Here is a 14,331-nt window from a genome sequence, read left to right on the forward strand (position 1 = left end):
TTCTTATTGGCTAAGGAAATATGAGCAGATATGGGCAAACAGAAAGAATTTCAGTTAATATCATAGGATATAAATCTTGTGACAATATAGTCAGGAGAGATAAGCAACAGTACAGTGTAGTCTTTGGATGGTATAATAAAGCCATACTGAGCTGCAGCGTTTGAGTTAAGGACAAAATGTGACTCCAGGATTAATAAACCTGGACAGGTAATATCTGAATTTACCAGATGGGCCCATTTCACTGAAATGGCGATGCACCAAATTTCTACTCCAAGAAAATGGTAGAAGAGCATGAATGGTGGCTTATGCAGAGCTACCTTGACTCTTAAAGACTTGAGCCTTCATTCCGGTCCCACGCAGGTGCTGGCAACAGTAGTCTGCTTTGCATTGTCTAGGCCCAGCCTTGTTGTGTTTGATGAACCAGCCTGGGTATTTACCTATCTTATGTATCACTTTTTGTAACTCTGGAACTCAGATAAACTGTTTGCAGATAACAAAGGGGATTGAATTTCCCAGACTTTGTAGTGTTTGGAGGAAGTCTTGGTAAAGAAACTGAAGTTGTTACCTGAAGACCCAAGATGAGTGACACTAATTAGGACACTGCCTACAGTAGAGTCTTTCTCACTGAGGATGACAATGCAGATTTCTTTAGTTAAGTCCCTGGCAATGGTACAATATGAACTAAGGAAGTCACACTAGCAAGCACAAAATTCTGTGTAGTTAACTAGGAAAAGCACTGCATATTTTTTAAAGTTTTTATTTGGCCACAAAACTGTGTGAATTTGACTTGTGCAATTTGAATAAGAGGGAACCTGCCTGATAAGGATTTCCTGACTAAAAAGACATCAGCCTGGGCACTGGTGACTTTGTACTATATACTGTGATTAGAAAGGCAGATTCAGAGTCCCCTTTCAAGTTTTTTGTGAAGTTCGTCTTGAGTATCTGAGGTATGATCTCTAACTTTGTATGTACCGAGCTGCATTCCAGAAAAATAAGAAGCTTCAGCATAGAAGTGTGCAGTTCATCCATGAAAGACACACAGTTGCTGCGTAAGCTGAGCTTGAAGATCTGCAGTTAGGTAGCTTCACCCATGTAAGATGCAAGAAAACAATGTAAAATAAACCTCTGAAAAGACCACAAGCGTATGTATTTTTCTGGTGTTAACAGCATAGCTCAAAAGGTGCGCTCCTGGTGCTCCTTTCTATTTTTTCAGTCTTTTCTGTTGAAGGTTACAGCCCCCTTGGATCTGCTGTCTAAGCTCTGGCTTCCAAACCCACTGCAGTCAAAGTCACAAAGTTTCAAAATACTAAAGCTAACTTTGCACTTCTTCAGTGAAACAGTTCAAAGAGTAAGGGCAAAAACATCTCAGCCAGCAGTTCTGAAAGAAAAGAAACTGCTGGCACAACGTGGTGGTGAGCAGCTGAGGCAGAGCAGAAGTGATAATGTTTTCAGGTAGTGCTACTGACATTGATTATAGATGTGAATCTACAGTGCTAAATTGTGCCTGTGGTGGTTTTATAGCTCCAGGCCAGTTTTTAAAGTAGCTCAGGTACATTCTCAAAGTAATGTACATTCTTTGTAACTTGCTGGTTGAAGAGTAACTGTAGGGAAAGTTGTGTTTTGTTTGTCTTTGTTACTGTTTCTTTTTCCTCAACTGTTGTAACAATGGAGATGCTGAAATTCATTTCAAAACTACAACTGTAGCTCCTAAGCATGTATGCTACCTGGTGATGGTGATAACTTGAAAAATTTTTTGAAATTCATGGTTTAAAAGCCTTTTGGGCTTCTTTCATGATAACCCTGGCAGGAAAAGTTTTTTTGGTAGTAGACTCTATATTTAAGTTTTATAGTGGTGCTTAATTTCTTTCTGTCAATATCTTTGGTCAGCTGAGATCCTTCCTAAACACAACTCCTATGACCACAAATTATTTCAAAACAATCCACGCCCCCCAAAAAAAACCCTCCATATGAATGGGGTAATCACTGTTCTTTTATGTAGTTCATTTTTAATTGGAAGTAAAATATTCACATCTTATTCTTAGATTACAGTCATTTCTGTTTGACTTTGGCTACGTAGTGAGAGTAGTTGTTACAGCCAAGCTTCAAGTAGAGCTCTTGCTCAAAGCTTCAGTAACAGTTTGCCTAATGTAAATTTGTATAATGCCAGCATTTTTAAGGCCAGTAAGTAAGAAGTGAGACCAAGTTTTCTGGGATCAAAAATCAAGATCCTTAAAGCTGATTTCACTCATCAAATGAATTTGCATATAGTATACATACATTATGCTATCTAGCTATACTATGAGTATAGTGATAGTATAATAATAGTATATTGTAAGTGAACACAAGATGAGTAAAATATCAGTATTTCTTCTGTAAATTGAAGAGGCACAAACCGGGACAAGAGGATCTTTATGAATTTCAGAACTGTCTACAGTGTGTAGACACAGGTACGGCATAGAAGTCTGCATGTGCACATAATACACACTAGTGAGGGACTGAAGATGGAGACAGATGAGCTTTCTACCAAGACTAAATTTGGTTTTTTAAGTTAAACCAGAGAAGTTATTTCTTCCTGCACTTTCAGTGGGTTTTGAAAATGTTTGTCATAGATGCTTTGATTATTTATTTGTCATTTACATCTTTAATATCTAGTGCAGCATTTTTTCTGTTGAAGCGTCATTCTTTTTTTATAGCAGGAGCACATGTGTTTTGTAACAGGAAACTCTGGTGCTGTTTGTTTTCCACGGCACTTACTTATTAAAAATGACTAACCTGTTGAGTGAATCCTTCTGAGGAAAAGACATTTTACAGTACACTTTTATGACCTAAGCCCAAAAGATTGATGTTGGACCATTCTCATATTATGAAAAGATACATTATTGCCTTTGGGACTGTTGACCATCAAGGTATTAGTTTAGTTCTGATGTTCTCTTTGAAGCTGACATGTGATATGAAAATTACTTTATAGTATCTATAAGAACTTTGATTATGGCTTTTAGACCTTTGTAATCTAATTATGTGTTGGTTGCTGTTATGGTTTAACCCTAGCCAGCAACTAAGCACCACACAGCTGCTTGCTCGCTCCCCCTCCTCCCTCTCCAAGGGGGGATGGGAAAACAAATCATAGAAGTGAGAAAATTCATGGGTTGAGATATAGACTTTTTAATGGGGAAGAAAAGGAAGGAAAAAAATAATGTCCTGCCTATGTATCCTCCCAGCTTCTTGAGCCCCTTCAACCTTCTTGCTGGCAGGGTATGAGAAGCAGAAAAGTCCTTGAATTAGTATAAACACTACATAGCAACAACTAAAAACATCAGTGTGTTATCTACATTATTCTCATACTGTATCCAAACACAATTCTATACCAGCTAGTAGAAAATTAATTGACTCTATCCGACCTGAAAACAGGTTGGATTCTATACCATTTGCATTATACCCAGGTCCCACACTTTCTAGTAGATCCCAAGTAATCACTGTCACCTTTCCTTCCTTTTGATAAATTCACACAGATATCATTCCATGATACTCTTTTCTATCAGTCTGTGGACCATCCCTCCACAATGTCTGTTGAGTTTATTTAGTCCATGACTTCGGGCTTCATCTGTCATGGTAGGAGAGATTAGGGTTGTTTCATGCTAAAGCCATTACTGCTGCAGTTGTCTAGTTCTGTCATCAAAATTTGTTCTTCATTAATCTGAGTAATTCTACTATAATACGCTTGATTATTATTTAACAACTGTAATAGTGATGACTTACAATATTATATAGCAAATAACATAATACGATTCAAATCATTGCCTGTCCTTACCCAGAATCAAATCCTCTTGAGGTACACATTGGACTTCCTCATCCTTCTGCATTACCCACCATGTGCACCCAGGTTCTTGAGCAAATGCAGTCCCGTGGGTGATTGCTGGATCTCCTGTGCAGGTCCATTGACCTTTCTTTGTTTTATGGCAAAACCAGCTTTCAGAAGGATTCAAACTATTTTTTCCCTGTCTCAAAAACTTCTGTTGCTGTATCACAGTGTTGTCATCAACAGGTGTTCTAGAGCTTTGCCTTGTTTGAATACAGTCTGGATCAGTCCATGGCAAATGGTAGGTCTGTGTTTCCACCTGTCAATTCCAGGTATACTGGATGGCCTGCACTCTGCTGCCAAAGGGATTGAGAACTGCATTAGCACTATCAGTTGACATGCCACTTGGCTGCCTCTGACTGCTCTTGATATTGAAGTTCTGGCGTGTCTGGCACGGCTGGACTCAGAGGGGGCATGACTTCATTCAGACTGTGATAGTCTACTGTTAGTCTGCACTGGCCATATGGCAGTGAGCTCTGCTGAAGTGAGTCCACTTGCCCGGGTAGCGTAACATCTTCAGTGAAGGGATACCTTTCCTTCATACCTGGCAGCAGTTGCTTCCAGGGGCTGAGGGCTTATGCTCCTTTTCCAATTGTTTCATTAATACCCCCTTCTGTAGAATAGGATCGCAGATGCTTAGCCTCCCTGCCCTCTAACTCCAGGCTACTGACCCTGTTATTCCAGCACTGGAGCAACCAGGTGATCCTGTCCTTGCCTGGATGATGACTGAAATCTTTTTGCGTATACTGCAGCTCACTCAGGGGTGTGCTGTTTAACAAAACATGAGATGGGTACTGTCTCTTTTATGGGTTCTGCCTCTTCTCGTGATGGTCCTGCTTCTTCATCCCTTCTAAATGAGCTCACTTCCATATATGTCTATTCTTGATTGTAGGGGGGCTGGTACAGACAGAAGTTGGTGCTTTTGTTTAGCCACAATGTCTGTCACTGGCGTTGGAGTAGCTGCTGTGCCAGTCATTTTGCCATCAGATCCAGAGGCTTTTTTTGCCCTCAGAGCTACTGTATAGTGTTGAACAGGGCTCAGGAGGCCTGGGCCAAGCCCTAGCACATTACCTGACTTTGATTCTCTCTGGTATTGTCTGGGTGACAGCATAGTTTTTCCAGATTTTGTGCTTGTTCAGTGCTGAAATTCCAAAGCAGTGAAGGTGCCCCCTGTCCTAGGCACTTGCCCATACACCCTGCCACTTATTACTGTCCAGCCTCAGGGCAGATCTCTGTATGGCTCTGAAACAGTCATTTACCCCTAAACAACATCTTGAACATGTCCAGAAGACATAGCAATAGGAATGCTAGCTTCAACATCCCAAGGATATTAAAAATTCTCAAGTACTGTTTTAATTAGCCTGGAGGAGAAGAGGAAGGTAGGTACTGGTCTCCCCCATGGATTGGGTCTCTGAGGAGAAAAGGTAAAAGTTGTAATTAGTAATAGTTTCCTATAGATGGCTCCCGAAGTCTGGAGATGTCGGCAGTGCTGAGTACAAATACCAGATTAGTTTCACGACCAACAATTCTGTCGTATTATTAGACAGTGTTATGGAATACAACAACATGATAACCTTAGGCCAGTTCCCATGGATGATAAACAGCACATGGGGCAATATATACAAGTATAAAGTGAAGTATTATGTAACACAACTTTACGAACAAGCACACCAACTTTGAGAGCAAATACATCACCATTGTGACCAGTGGCTAAACTAATATAATGAATGCTTATAACAAATTTCTTCTGATGCGTTCTAGTCAGATTTGTTATTATTTCAACTTGTTTTGCATTGTGTTGGGCACCAAAAATGATTGTAGTGGTTTAACCCCATCTGGCAACTACTCACCACACAGCTGCTCACTCACTACCCCAGCTCCAGTCAGATGGGAGAGAGAAACAGAAGAATAAAAGTGAGAAAACTTGTGGGTTGAGTTAAAGACAGTTTATTGGGACAGAAGAGGAAGAAAATTGTAATAATAAAAGAATTAAAATATGCAAAACAAGTGATGCACAATGCAATTGCTCACCACTTGCTGACCAAGGCCCAGCCAGTTCCTGAGCAGTAGCCCCTGGCCAACTTTCCTCCCAGTTTATATATTGACTATGATGTCATGTAGTATGGAATATCCCTTTGGCCAGTTTGGGCCAGCTGTCCTGTCTGTGTTCCTTCCCGAGTTCTTGTGCCCCTCCAGCCTCCTTGCTGGCAGGGTATGAGAAGCTGACAAGTCCTTGACTTAGTATAGCTAACAGTACTTAGCAATAACTAAAAACATCAGTGTGTTATCAACATTATTCTCATACTGTATCCAAACCACAACTTTATACCAGCTACTAGAAAGAAAATTAACTCTATCCTAGCTTGAATGAGGACAGCTGCCTTCATTACAGCCATGAAGTAAGTATTTCTGCCTGTCAAATATAAATCTAAATGGAAAGGAACAAGCTTTTCATTTAAAATAGCTGCCTATATAGTAGAAAATTGTGAATATCTGTAACTGAGCAAGAACCATTTGCCAATTTATAATTAGCAGGTATAGTTGTTTGTCTCTTAAACATAAATGCAAGTGTATACACAGATGTTACTTTAAGACCCTTTACTATATGGCTGATCTAATACCAAAGAAATTCTTCACTGTAGCTGGGGCAAAAAGGATATTGGTCAGGAATTCTTCTTGCATGTCAGAGGGACATGACTTTTGTATTTGTACTTCCCTACCTCAAAATGCTAGATATCTTTGGTTTCCTGAGCCTGAATTATTGCTTATGTTGCTTGTATATGAGATAAGGACCTCAGGTAGGATTTGTATCAGGTAGGAAACATCAAAGAATGTATATTGGGATTGTAGAGAAGTAAACCTTGGGTTAGGTTTTTGCCCTGGGAAATGGATGTCAGCTTTCGTTAGCGACTTGCTGCCCTGAACTCTTGGAAATGGCTTAGCTATTGATGTAAAGCTAAAGCAGTAGTTAGAGCCTCTGCTTTTGCAGTGTATTGATCAGATTTAGTTAATTCATTGCCAGAGAGGGGCAAAGACCAATATTTTCTTCCTTTGTAAAGGCCTTCCAAAATCCTTTGAGCCTTGGTGATTATTGGTCTTTGCCAGGCAATAATTTTTTTTAAATTTTAATTATTTGTCTTTTGCCTTTTTCCTGGAGTTGGGAAGACTGCTGGGAGAAGAGAATCCTAGGTTTTCATTCTTGATCTGAATAATATATACAGTTTTAAAGACCAGTGTGTGGAGCATGGATGAGAACTAAGTCCTTCTACATTTCCAAGAAAGTTTGGGAACTGCAGTAGGTAGGGTCATCCAAATTTTGAAAATCTGAACTAATGATTTTGTGTGAGGTAAACATTTTCACCACAAGGAAATTAAGTTGTTTTCTCAAACTGATGTGTTACACAATTAAATTTTGTTTTAAAATGGGATCTTTAGAGATTAAATCTCAAAGCTGATGGGTACTGAAGTTTTAAGTTTCCATATATTGGTTAAACCAACTGAATTACTGACTTGAAGGTGGACACTTCATCTGTTCCTCTGTTGGCTGTTTTCTCTTAAGATTGAATCTTGCTCTACAAAGGTGTTTAGGGCTTAATACCTTGAGTCCCTCAAGAATGTTGAGATATTTTGACTGAGTAGAAGCATGATGAAGTCTTCATTAAGAATTTGGACAGTGAGAGGGTATTAATTCTTAAGTGGTCCATAAACCCAGTGGTAGGCCTTAACAGTTGATAGATGTTGGTAGGCTGGACAAATGGTTTGATGGTAACCTCAGGAAGGGTAATCAAGTCATGTACCTGGAATAAAGAATTACCTTGTGCCTCTATACAGGCTGTGTGATAACTATCTAGGAATGAGCTTTGCAGAAAAGAACTGTGGTGTCCTGGTGGAGAACAAGGGCAGGTGAGTTGAACATTAAAGAGCAGTGTGTCTGTAGTGGTGGAAGTTTGGGCCATATTAGAAAAGGTGTATCCGACATTTTGGGAGGAGTGATTATTTTCCTCTCTTTGGAACTCATGAGGCTGCATCTGGAATACAGTGTGGAGTGTTGGCCTGCCATTACAGGAAAGGCACAGACATAGTGGAGCAGAGGACAACTCTCTTACTTAGGGGCTGGAGCGTGTGATGTATGAGGAGAGGTGAGAGCTGAGTTTCTAGAGTGTGGAGAAGAAAAGGCGAAGCTGTCTTGCCACACTGTAATGGGAGGTACAGAGAAGGTAGAGCTGTGCTCTTCTCAGAGATGTGTGATAAAAGCCTAAGAGGCAGAGGACACAAGTTGATTCCTAGGCTTAATGTTTTCTTACTGATTGCAAGTCAATCTCTGCATCCTTTATTAAAGATCTGCAATAGGAAATGGGATATTTTGAATATTAAGAACATAATCATGAATAGTATGATCTTTTTTTTTAGTTTCTCATTCATGAGCTGTAAAAAAGCAAAGCTACTTATGAAATAGGTCAAGCTGTAAGGTATGAAAAATGCATTTGGTGGGGTTTTTTTAAGTAGTATTTTTTATTTTACATGTATAAAACAACACTCAATAGTGAACTCACAGGCTTCTGCAACTAGATAGGTTTTGATCTTTTTTCTTACTCAGTCATATGATTTCTTCCACATTTTTGATCTTAAGAACTTAAAATCAAAAGGATGTACTTTACTCAATTAGAGGAGTTTCATAGAAGGTCTGAAGTATTGGAGGATGTCTGCCATTTATTGTAGGAGATCTAGCATTTCAGTCCTATATTACAGTTTTATTGGTAAAAATGTTTTTATGTGCTTATAAAATAGCTTTATATTGTGTGTAATTTGTGAATAAGTGATCATGAGCTATTAGAATCCTTGCACAAGTCTGATGTTATTTGAACTGTTAAACTATGTGGAACTTGTTCAACTCTTAACTGAGAACATCAGTTACTGAAAACACTTGTATTGGTATGTTGAACTGCCTTACTTTGCTTTTATGACACCATTTGACACAGATTATTTTTTGTTTGGGGTTTTTTTTCCAAAGCAAAATCAGATGTTTCGAGAGGAAGGATTGTGAATAGTTTTGGCTGTGTATCTCCGTGATGAAATACCCTTTGTGTGTCGCTTCCACTGATTCGCAGTGTTGCAAATACTCTTTTTGAATAAAGAAGGAAAAATAACGATACAAAATAATTGTGAATAGAATGTACCTTACTAGTTTCATTTGCAAACTGCGAACAGTGTGAAACTTACAATGCATAACATAAGCTGTGTAGCCATTTTGTCATCTTTGCTCTCCTAGGTAATATAATTAGAGGCCAGTGGATGGTAAATACAGAGATAAGGAATAAAGAAAATATTTGTGGTTTCTTATGTGTGGAATTCTTTAGATAATGTAATAAAATTGAAATGGTGAGGAAGGTAAGGGAAGTTTAGAATGGCTTGCATGTTTTTGACAGGGCTTAATGACTTTTAAAGTTGTTAAAAGTACAAAAAGTATTTTGGGAAGGTTAGATTTGGGTTTGTGCATAAAACACCCCATTTCAAGAGCAAAAAAAAATCTCAGAATACTATCTTGGGTGTCAAAAAATTCCTTTAATAGCTACATAAGGCAGTTTCCTGAGTACTAGACTTGCGTATGGTAGCATCAGACTTGATAGCAGAAAATTAATACATAGACAGTTACAATTACACAAGTGTGGAGTTCCCTAATAAATGATGCTACTAGAACTCTTGGTAGTACTCATGACTCAACTGGACAGGGCAGTTGCACAGTGTTAATTAGCATTTGTACTGTCCGTGTAAAACCTCAGTTTATAGTGGCTATTTCAGAAATCATCTTTTCCAGCAAATCTTTCTAAACCTGGAGTCCCATCAGTGTTTTATTCCATGTCAAAATAGATAACTTGAAGATTAGTAAGTAGAACATAGCATAGTCCTCAAACATGAGCTGTTTAGATTCTGGCACTTCGCAGCTGATTTGGCTTAGGCAGGTGCTTCCCCTACCTTTTTTTTTTTTTCCCCTCCCAAAATAAAAGTAAATCACTTTACATGATGTTCAGTCTCTTACAGAACCACATTGCTCCTTTTGCATAATGTTAGTAGCACTTGAATCAAAGGCCATTAAACCTGGACTAAGACAGTAAAACTAGACTAAAAATAAACCAGGTACAGAGTTGCTGCAGTATTTGGCGAAGTTCGTCAAAATTTGTATTAAACTAAGAGTGGGAGACGGTTTAAAGAGGCATAAGCTGTTGAGACCTGTAATAGTGGGGATCCTCAGCACTTCACAGAGATCATTGAGGTAGAGTGGTAGTGTGAAGTTTGAATTATCTGTGTGTAGTCCTGTGTATACTTAAAAGGTGTTTAGATGAGGGGAATGGCAGAACCTCTTTCTGGCCTAGTAACAAACTCTTAAACTAGAACTAAATTATCATGGCTCTGCCGATTTGGTGGGTACTGCTGTGTCAGAGACCTAATGACTGACAGCACAGGGTCAGTCATGGCAGAATTCTCACCAATTCTTTTTGGATGAAGGTTGCTGTGATTTTCACATCAAAGGGTTTCATGGGGTCGTCATTTTTAGCATGATCAGAAGTTGTGGTATCTGAGTTTCTGGGTCTATGTCTTAAAAAATGTATTCTCTGTTAACTTTGTAAAGTGCAAGATAGTTTTCCAGGTCTGTATAGGACAACTGAGTCTAATACAGGAAAGGAAATAAGAAGTTCTCTAAGTCTTCAATGTAGATTATTCACATTTTACCTGCAAGCTTGCTCTCTGGAGATGGTTCTTCTCATACATTTTTGAAATAGATCTCCAAACTCTGAAAAACTTATAGCTTTGTGTGGATGATTTTCTTCCCTTAGATAGCTTATATCTCTTGTGATTGAATAAATTTTAACATCAAGACCAATGCATCTTTGAACTTCAAATCACATGTGACAGTCTTTTAGGGATGGCTCAGGGTTGGGGTTGTTCAGCCTGGAGAAGCTTGGGGAGACCTTATAGGGGCCTTTCAGTCCCTCAAGGTGGCATACAAGAAGACTGGTGAGGGATTATTGACCAGGTATAGTGGTAGGACAAGGGGTAATGGCTTTAAACTGAAAGAGGGTAGGTTTGGATAAGAGATGAGAAAGAAATTGTTTACTGTGTGGGTGATGATACACTGGAACAGGTTGCCCAGGGAAGCTGGGGATGCCTCTTCCGTGGAATTGTTCAAGACCAGGTTGGATGGGGATTTGTGCAATGTGGTCTTGTGGAAGGTTTTCCTGTCCATGGCAGGGGGGTTGGAACTAGATGATCTTTAAGGTTCTTTCCAAGTCCAAACCGTTCTGTGATTCTGTAGTGAAAATTGAAATGGTGTTATACTAAGGACTAAATATAATTTGTTAAGAAAATCCTGTGAGAATTTTTCTCGTACTGAAGTGGGAATTGCTGCCTCGTTTCCTCTGGCAAATGGTCTATGTTCCCCCTACTGTCACTTTTGGCATTCCTTACAAGGATACAGAAGTAGCACAGTACATGCAAAGCAGTCAGTTCTTATTCGTGAACATGAATTTTATTTTCTTCATGTGATAATAAAACTGGAAAAAGAGTAGGAGTGATATGATTGTTATTTTTCCATCACAAATTAGTTTCTGCAGAGGATGACAAAATTGTCAGGGCTGCAAAGGTATGTGAACCACTCTGCCTTCGTATGGAGATACTTTAAATTTTATGAAGTGGTTCTTTAAAAAAGACAGCACCTCACACAAAAAACGCACACTAAAAATGCAAATGGGGGTTGTAAGTTCACATTCATTTGTGTCATGTATTAATTCATTTTTCCTCCAACATAGTTGTTGACTTTTGCACATGTACATGCTTTATCGCTTGTTTCATAAAGAAGAAACACAGGAAAGGGTGAACAAAGCTTATATGGAGTGGTGGTTTTATAAATAAGACTTTTCTTCTCTGTTTTCCAGATTCAATATTGCATAAACATGGGTGCATTTTTGGATAAACCAAAAACTGAGAAACATAACGCTCATGGTGCAGGGAATGGCTTGCGTTACGGCCTCAGCAGTATGCAGGGATGGAGAGTGGAAATGGAAGATGCTCACACAGCTGTTGTAGGTATTCCCCATGGCTTAGAGGACTGGTCCTTTTTTGCTGTCTATGATGGTCACGCGGGATCTCGTGTTGCAAATTATTGCTCCACGCACTTATTAGAACACATCACTAACAATGAAGACTTTAGGGCGACAGAAAAACCTGGATCTGCTCTTGAACCTTCAGTGGAAAATGTCAAGAGTGGAATCAGAACTGGCTTTTTGAAAATTGATGAGTATATGCGCAATTTCTCAGACCTCAGAAATGGGATGGACAGAAGTGGCTCAACAGCAGTGGGAGTTATGATTTCACCTGAGCATGTATACTTTATCAATTGTGGTGATTCACGTGCTGTTCTCTATAGGAATGGACAAGTCTGTTTTTCAACACAGGATCACAAACCTTGCAACCCGAGGGAGAAAGAGCGAATCCAGAATGCAGGAGGCAGTGTAATGATTCAGCGTGTTAATGGTTCATTGGCAGTTTCTCGAGCTCTGGGGGACTATGACTACAAATGTGTTGATGGTAAAGGCCCTACAGAACAACTTGTTTCTCCAGAGCCTGAGGTGTGTGAAATTTTAAGGGCAGAAGAAGATGAGTTTATCATCTTGGCTTGTGATGGAATCTGGGATGTAATGAGCAATGAAGAGCTCTGTGAATTTGTAAAGTCTAGACTTGAAGTATCAGATGACCTGGAAAAAGTGTGCAATTGGGTAGTGGACACTTGTTTACATAAGGTATGTAACTTTTCTCCTAGCAGCTGTTCTAAAATTATCTTCTGGTTAGATGGGTACAGTTGTTAACAGCAGTTCCTGGCCTACTGTTCCACTTCTCCATCTTCCTTTCCTCAAAGTTCTGTACTAGTTTGACTATATATCCTTGCTGAAGAATATACAACCTCATCTTTTATGCTTGGAGAGGTGATAGTATTTGCAAAAATAAAGGTTTGTGTATGGTTCCAGCTCTAAACTTTGATTCTAAATACAGTATTTATAAAAGTAATCAAGTCTGAGGAAAGTGTTTTGTGGAGTTTTTTGTTCTTTAAAGTTGGGTTGTGTTTGTGTCTTTTACCTAAAACCAGTGTTGGCACCATCTCCTCCTCAAGGTAGGGTTTGTCTGTCATCTGAAGTGATGTCCTTAGCTCGTTGTAACTGAGTTGAAGAAACGCTATTTTGCATCCGAGCTTACTTGCACTCCTCAAATTTAGAGTTTTTTTGGAGCAAGTCCAGGTTGGTCTACACATGTTAAACAGGCATACTGTTTCCAGCATTTCCTGAAGAGTGCAGCTCCAACTAGTGCAAATAGAGTTCCTTTGTTGGGCCACAGACCAAACATGCAATTTTGAGGAAAATACTAAAATTCAGAATGGTAACTCTAAAGGGTAAGTGGGTGGTTTGGTTTTTTTTCAGAAATAGGATTGGTTTAAGTGCTGTGGTTTGTCTGACCAAGTACTTCACCAGCCTTATTAAAGTATGGTCACTCTAATGGATGGTCACTCCAGTAAAACTGAGCAGTGACTGCATGTTTATTTTCCAAAGTCCTATCCTAGATCTCTGCAGTTTGTAATGACAATAGAATGTTTTCTTCTGTCTTCGGGATGTGAATTGTACCACATAATACTAACTGATAGATGTCTCCATATGCTTTGTACAAAGGGGAATGCAGACTAACTCCTGAGTATTTCTGAAGGAATTAATGTCACGTTCCTACTTAATTGCCTCAGGAGAAGGATTTGTTGTCATAGATGATAGGAACTATCTGGTAGATTGGGTTTACACAGAAACAATATGCAGTGACACAGAAAAAAAAATTAAGCTATAAACTAGTGTATAACTATAAACTAGTGGTTTATAGGTCTGCTTGATCTCCTTGTAAGAGAATTAGAACTGTGTTTTTAAATTTGGCTGTGAATTATAATATTGAAAATGAAATATAATCAGGAAAGTGGTATCAGAGTTTACTAGTAAAGAACTGGCATTAAAATTAGTACCTAAAAGAGCCGTTGACAGATGTTTCTGAGCACATCATAGTCTGTAGGGTCACCTTGGCTGTACTAAACGAATTCATATTTTGTACTTGGTTCAAGGTGCTGTGTGTGACAGGTGCATTCCGATAAACAGACTTGTGATGAATGTAATGGCTTACATGAATGCCCTCCAACTGAAACAAACCAGTAGCTCGAGCTAAGCTGTTCACAGTCCAGAAGAGTGTTCTGCATTTCATTTTGCAACAGGAGCTGTTTTTCTGTTTGGCTTAGGGTAACGTTCCACAGCTGTCTAATTTCTGACCTGCTTTACTGATAGAATTTTTAAATGGTTGACATGTAAATAAGTCCATTAATTATTTTTAACTGTAAGACTAAGAATATACAGTCAATATCAGTAAAATGGATTTTAGTGAGCAGCGTCGTTGGGACA

At 39.0% G+C, this 14,331-nt stretch overlaps 1 protein-coding gene across 5 annotated transcripts in view; it reads left to right on the forward strand.

Annotated features, from left to right (window-relative positions):
* Positions 1–14,331, forward strand: part of PPM1B (protein phosphatase, Mg2+/Mn2+ dependent 1B) — a 62,661-nt gene that overhangs the window by 29,270 nt on the left and 19,060 nt on the right. For all 5 annotated transcript variants that reach the window (XM_027641422.1, XM_027641420.1, XM_027641418.1 and 2 more), the window contains one exon: positions 11,788–12,651. In XM_027641422.1, the coding sequence (XP_027497223.1) occupies positions 11,806–12,651 (846 nt within the window). In that variant the 5' untranslated portion in view covers positions 11,788–11,805. The remainder of the gene's footprint in view (positions 1–11,787; positions 12,652–14,331) is intronic.

The sequence above is a fragment of the Corapipo altera genome, unplaced genomic scaffold, assembly GCF_003945725.1.
Source record: "Corapipo altera isolate COAL_440 unplaced genomic scaffold, ASM394572v1 48b, whole genome shotgun sequence".
In the NCBI taxonomy this organism is placed as follows: Eukaryota; Metazoa; Chordata; class Aves; order Passeriformes; family Pipridae; genus Corapipo; species Corapipo altera.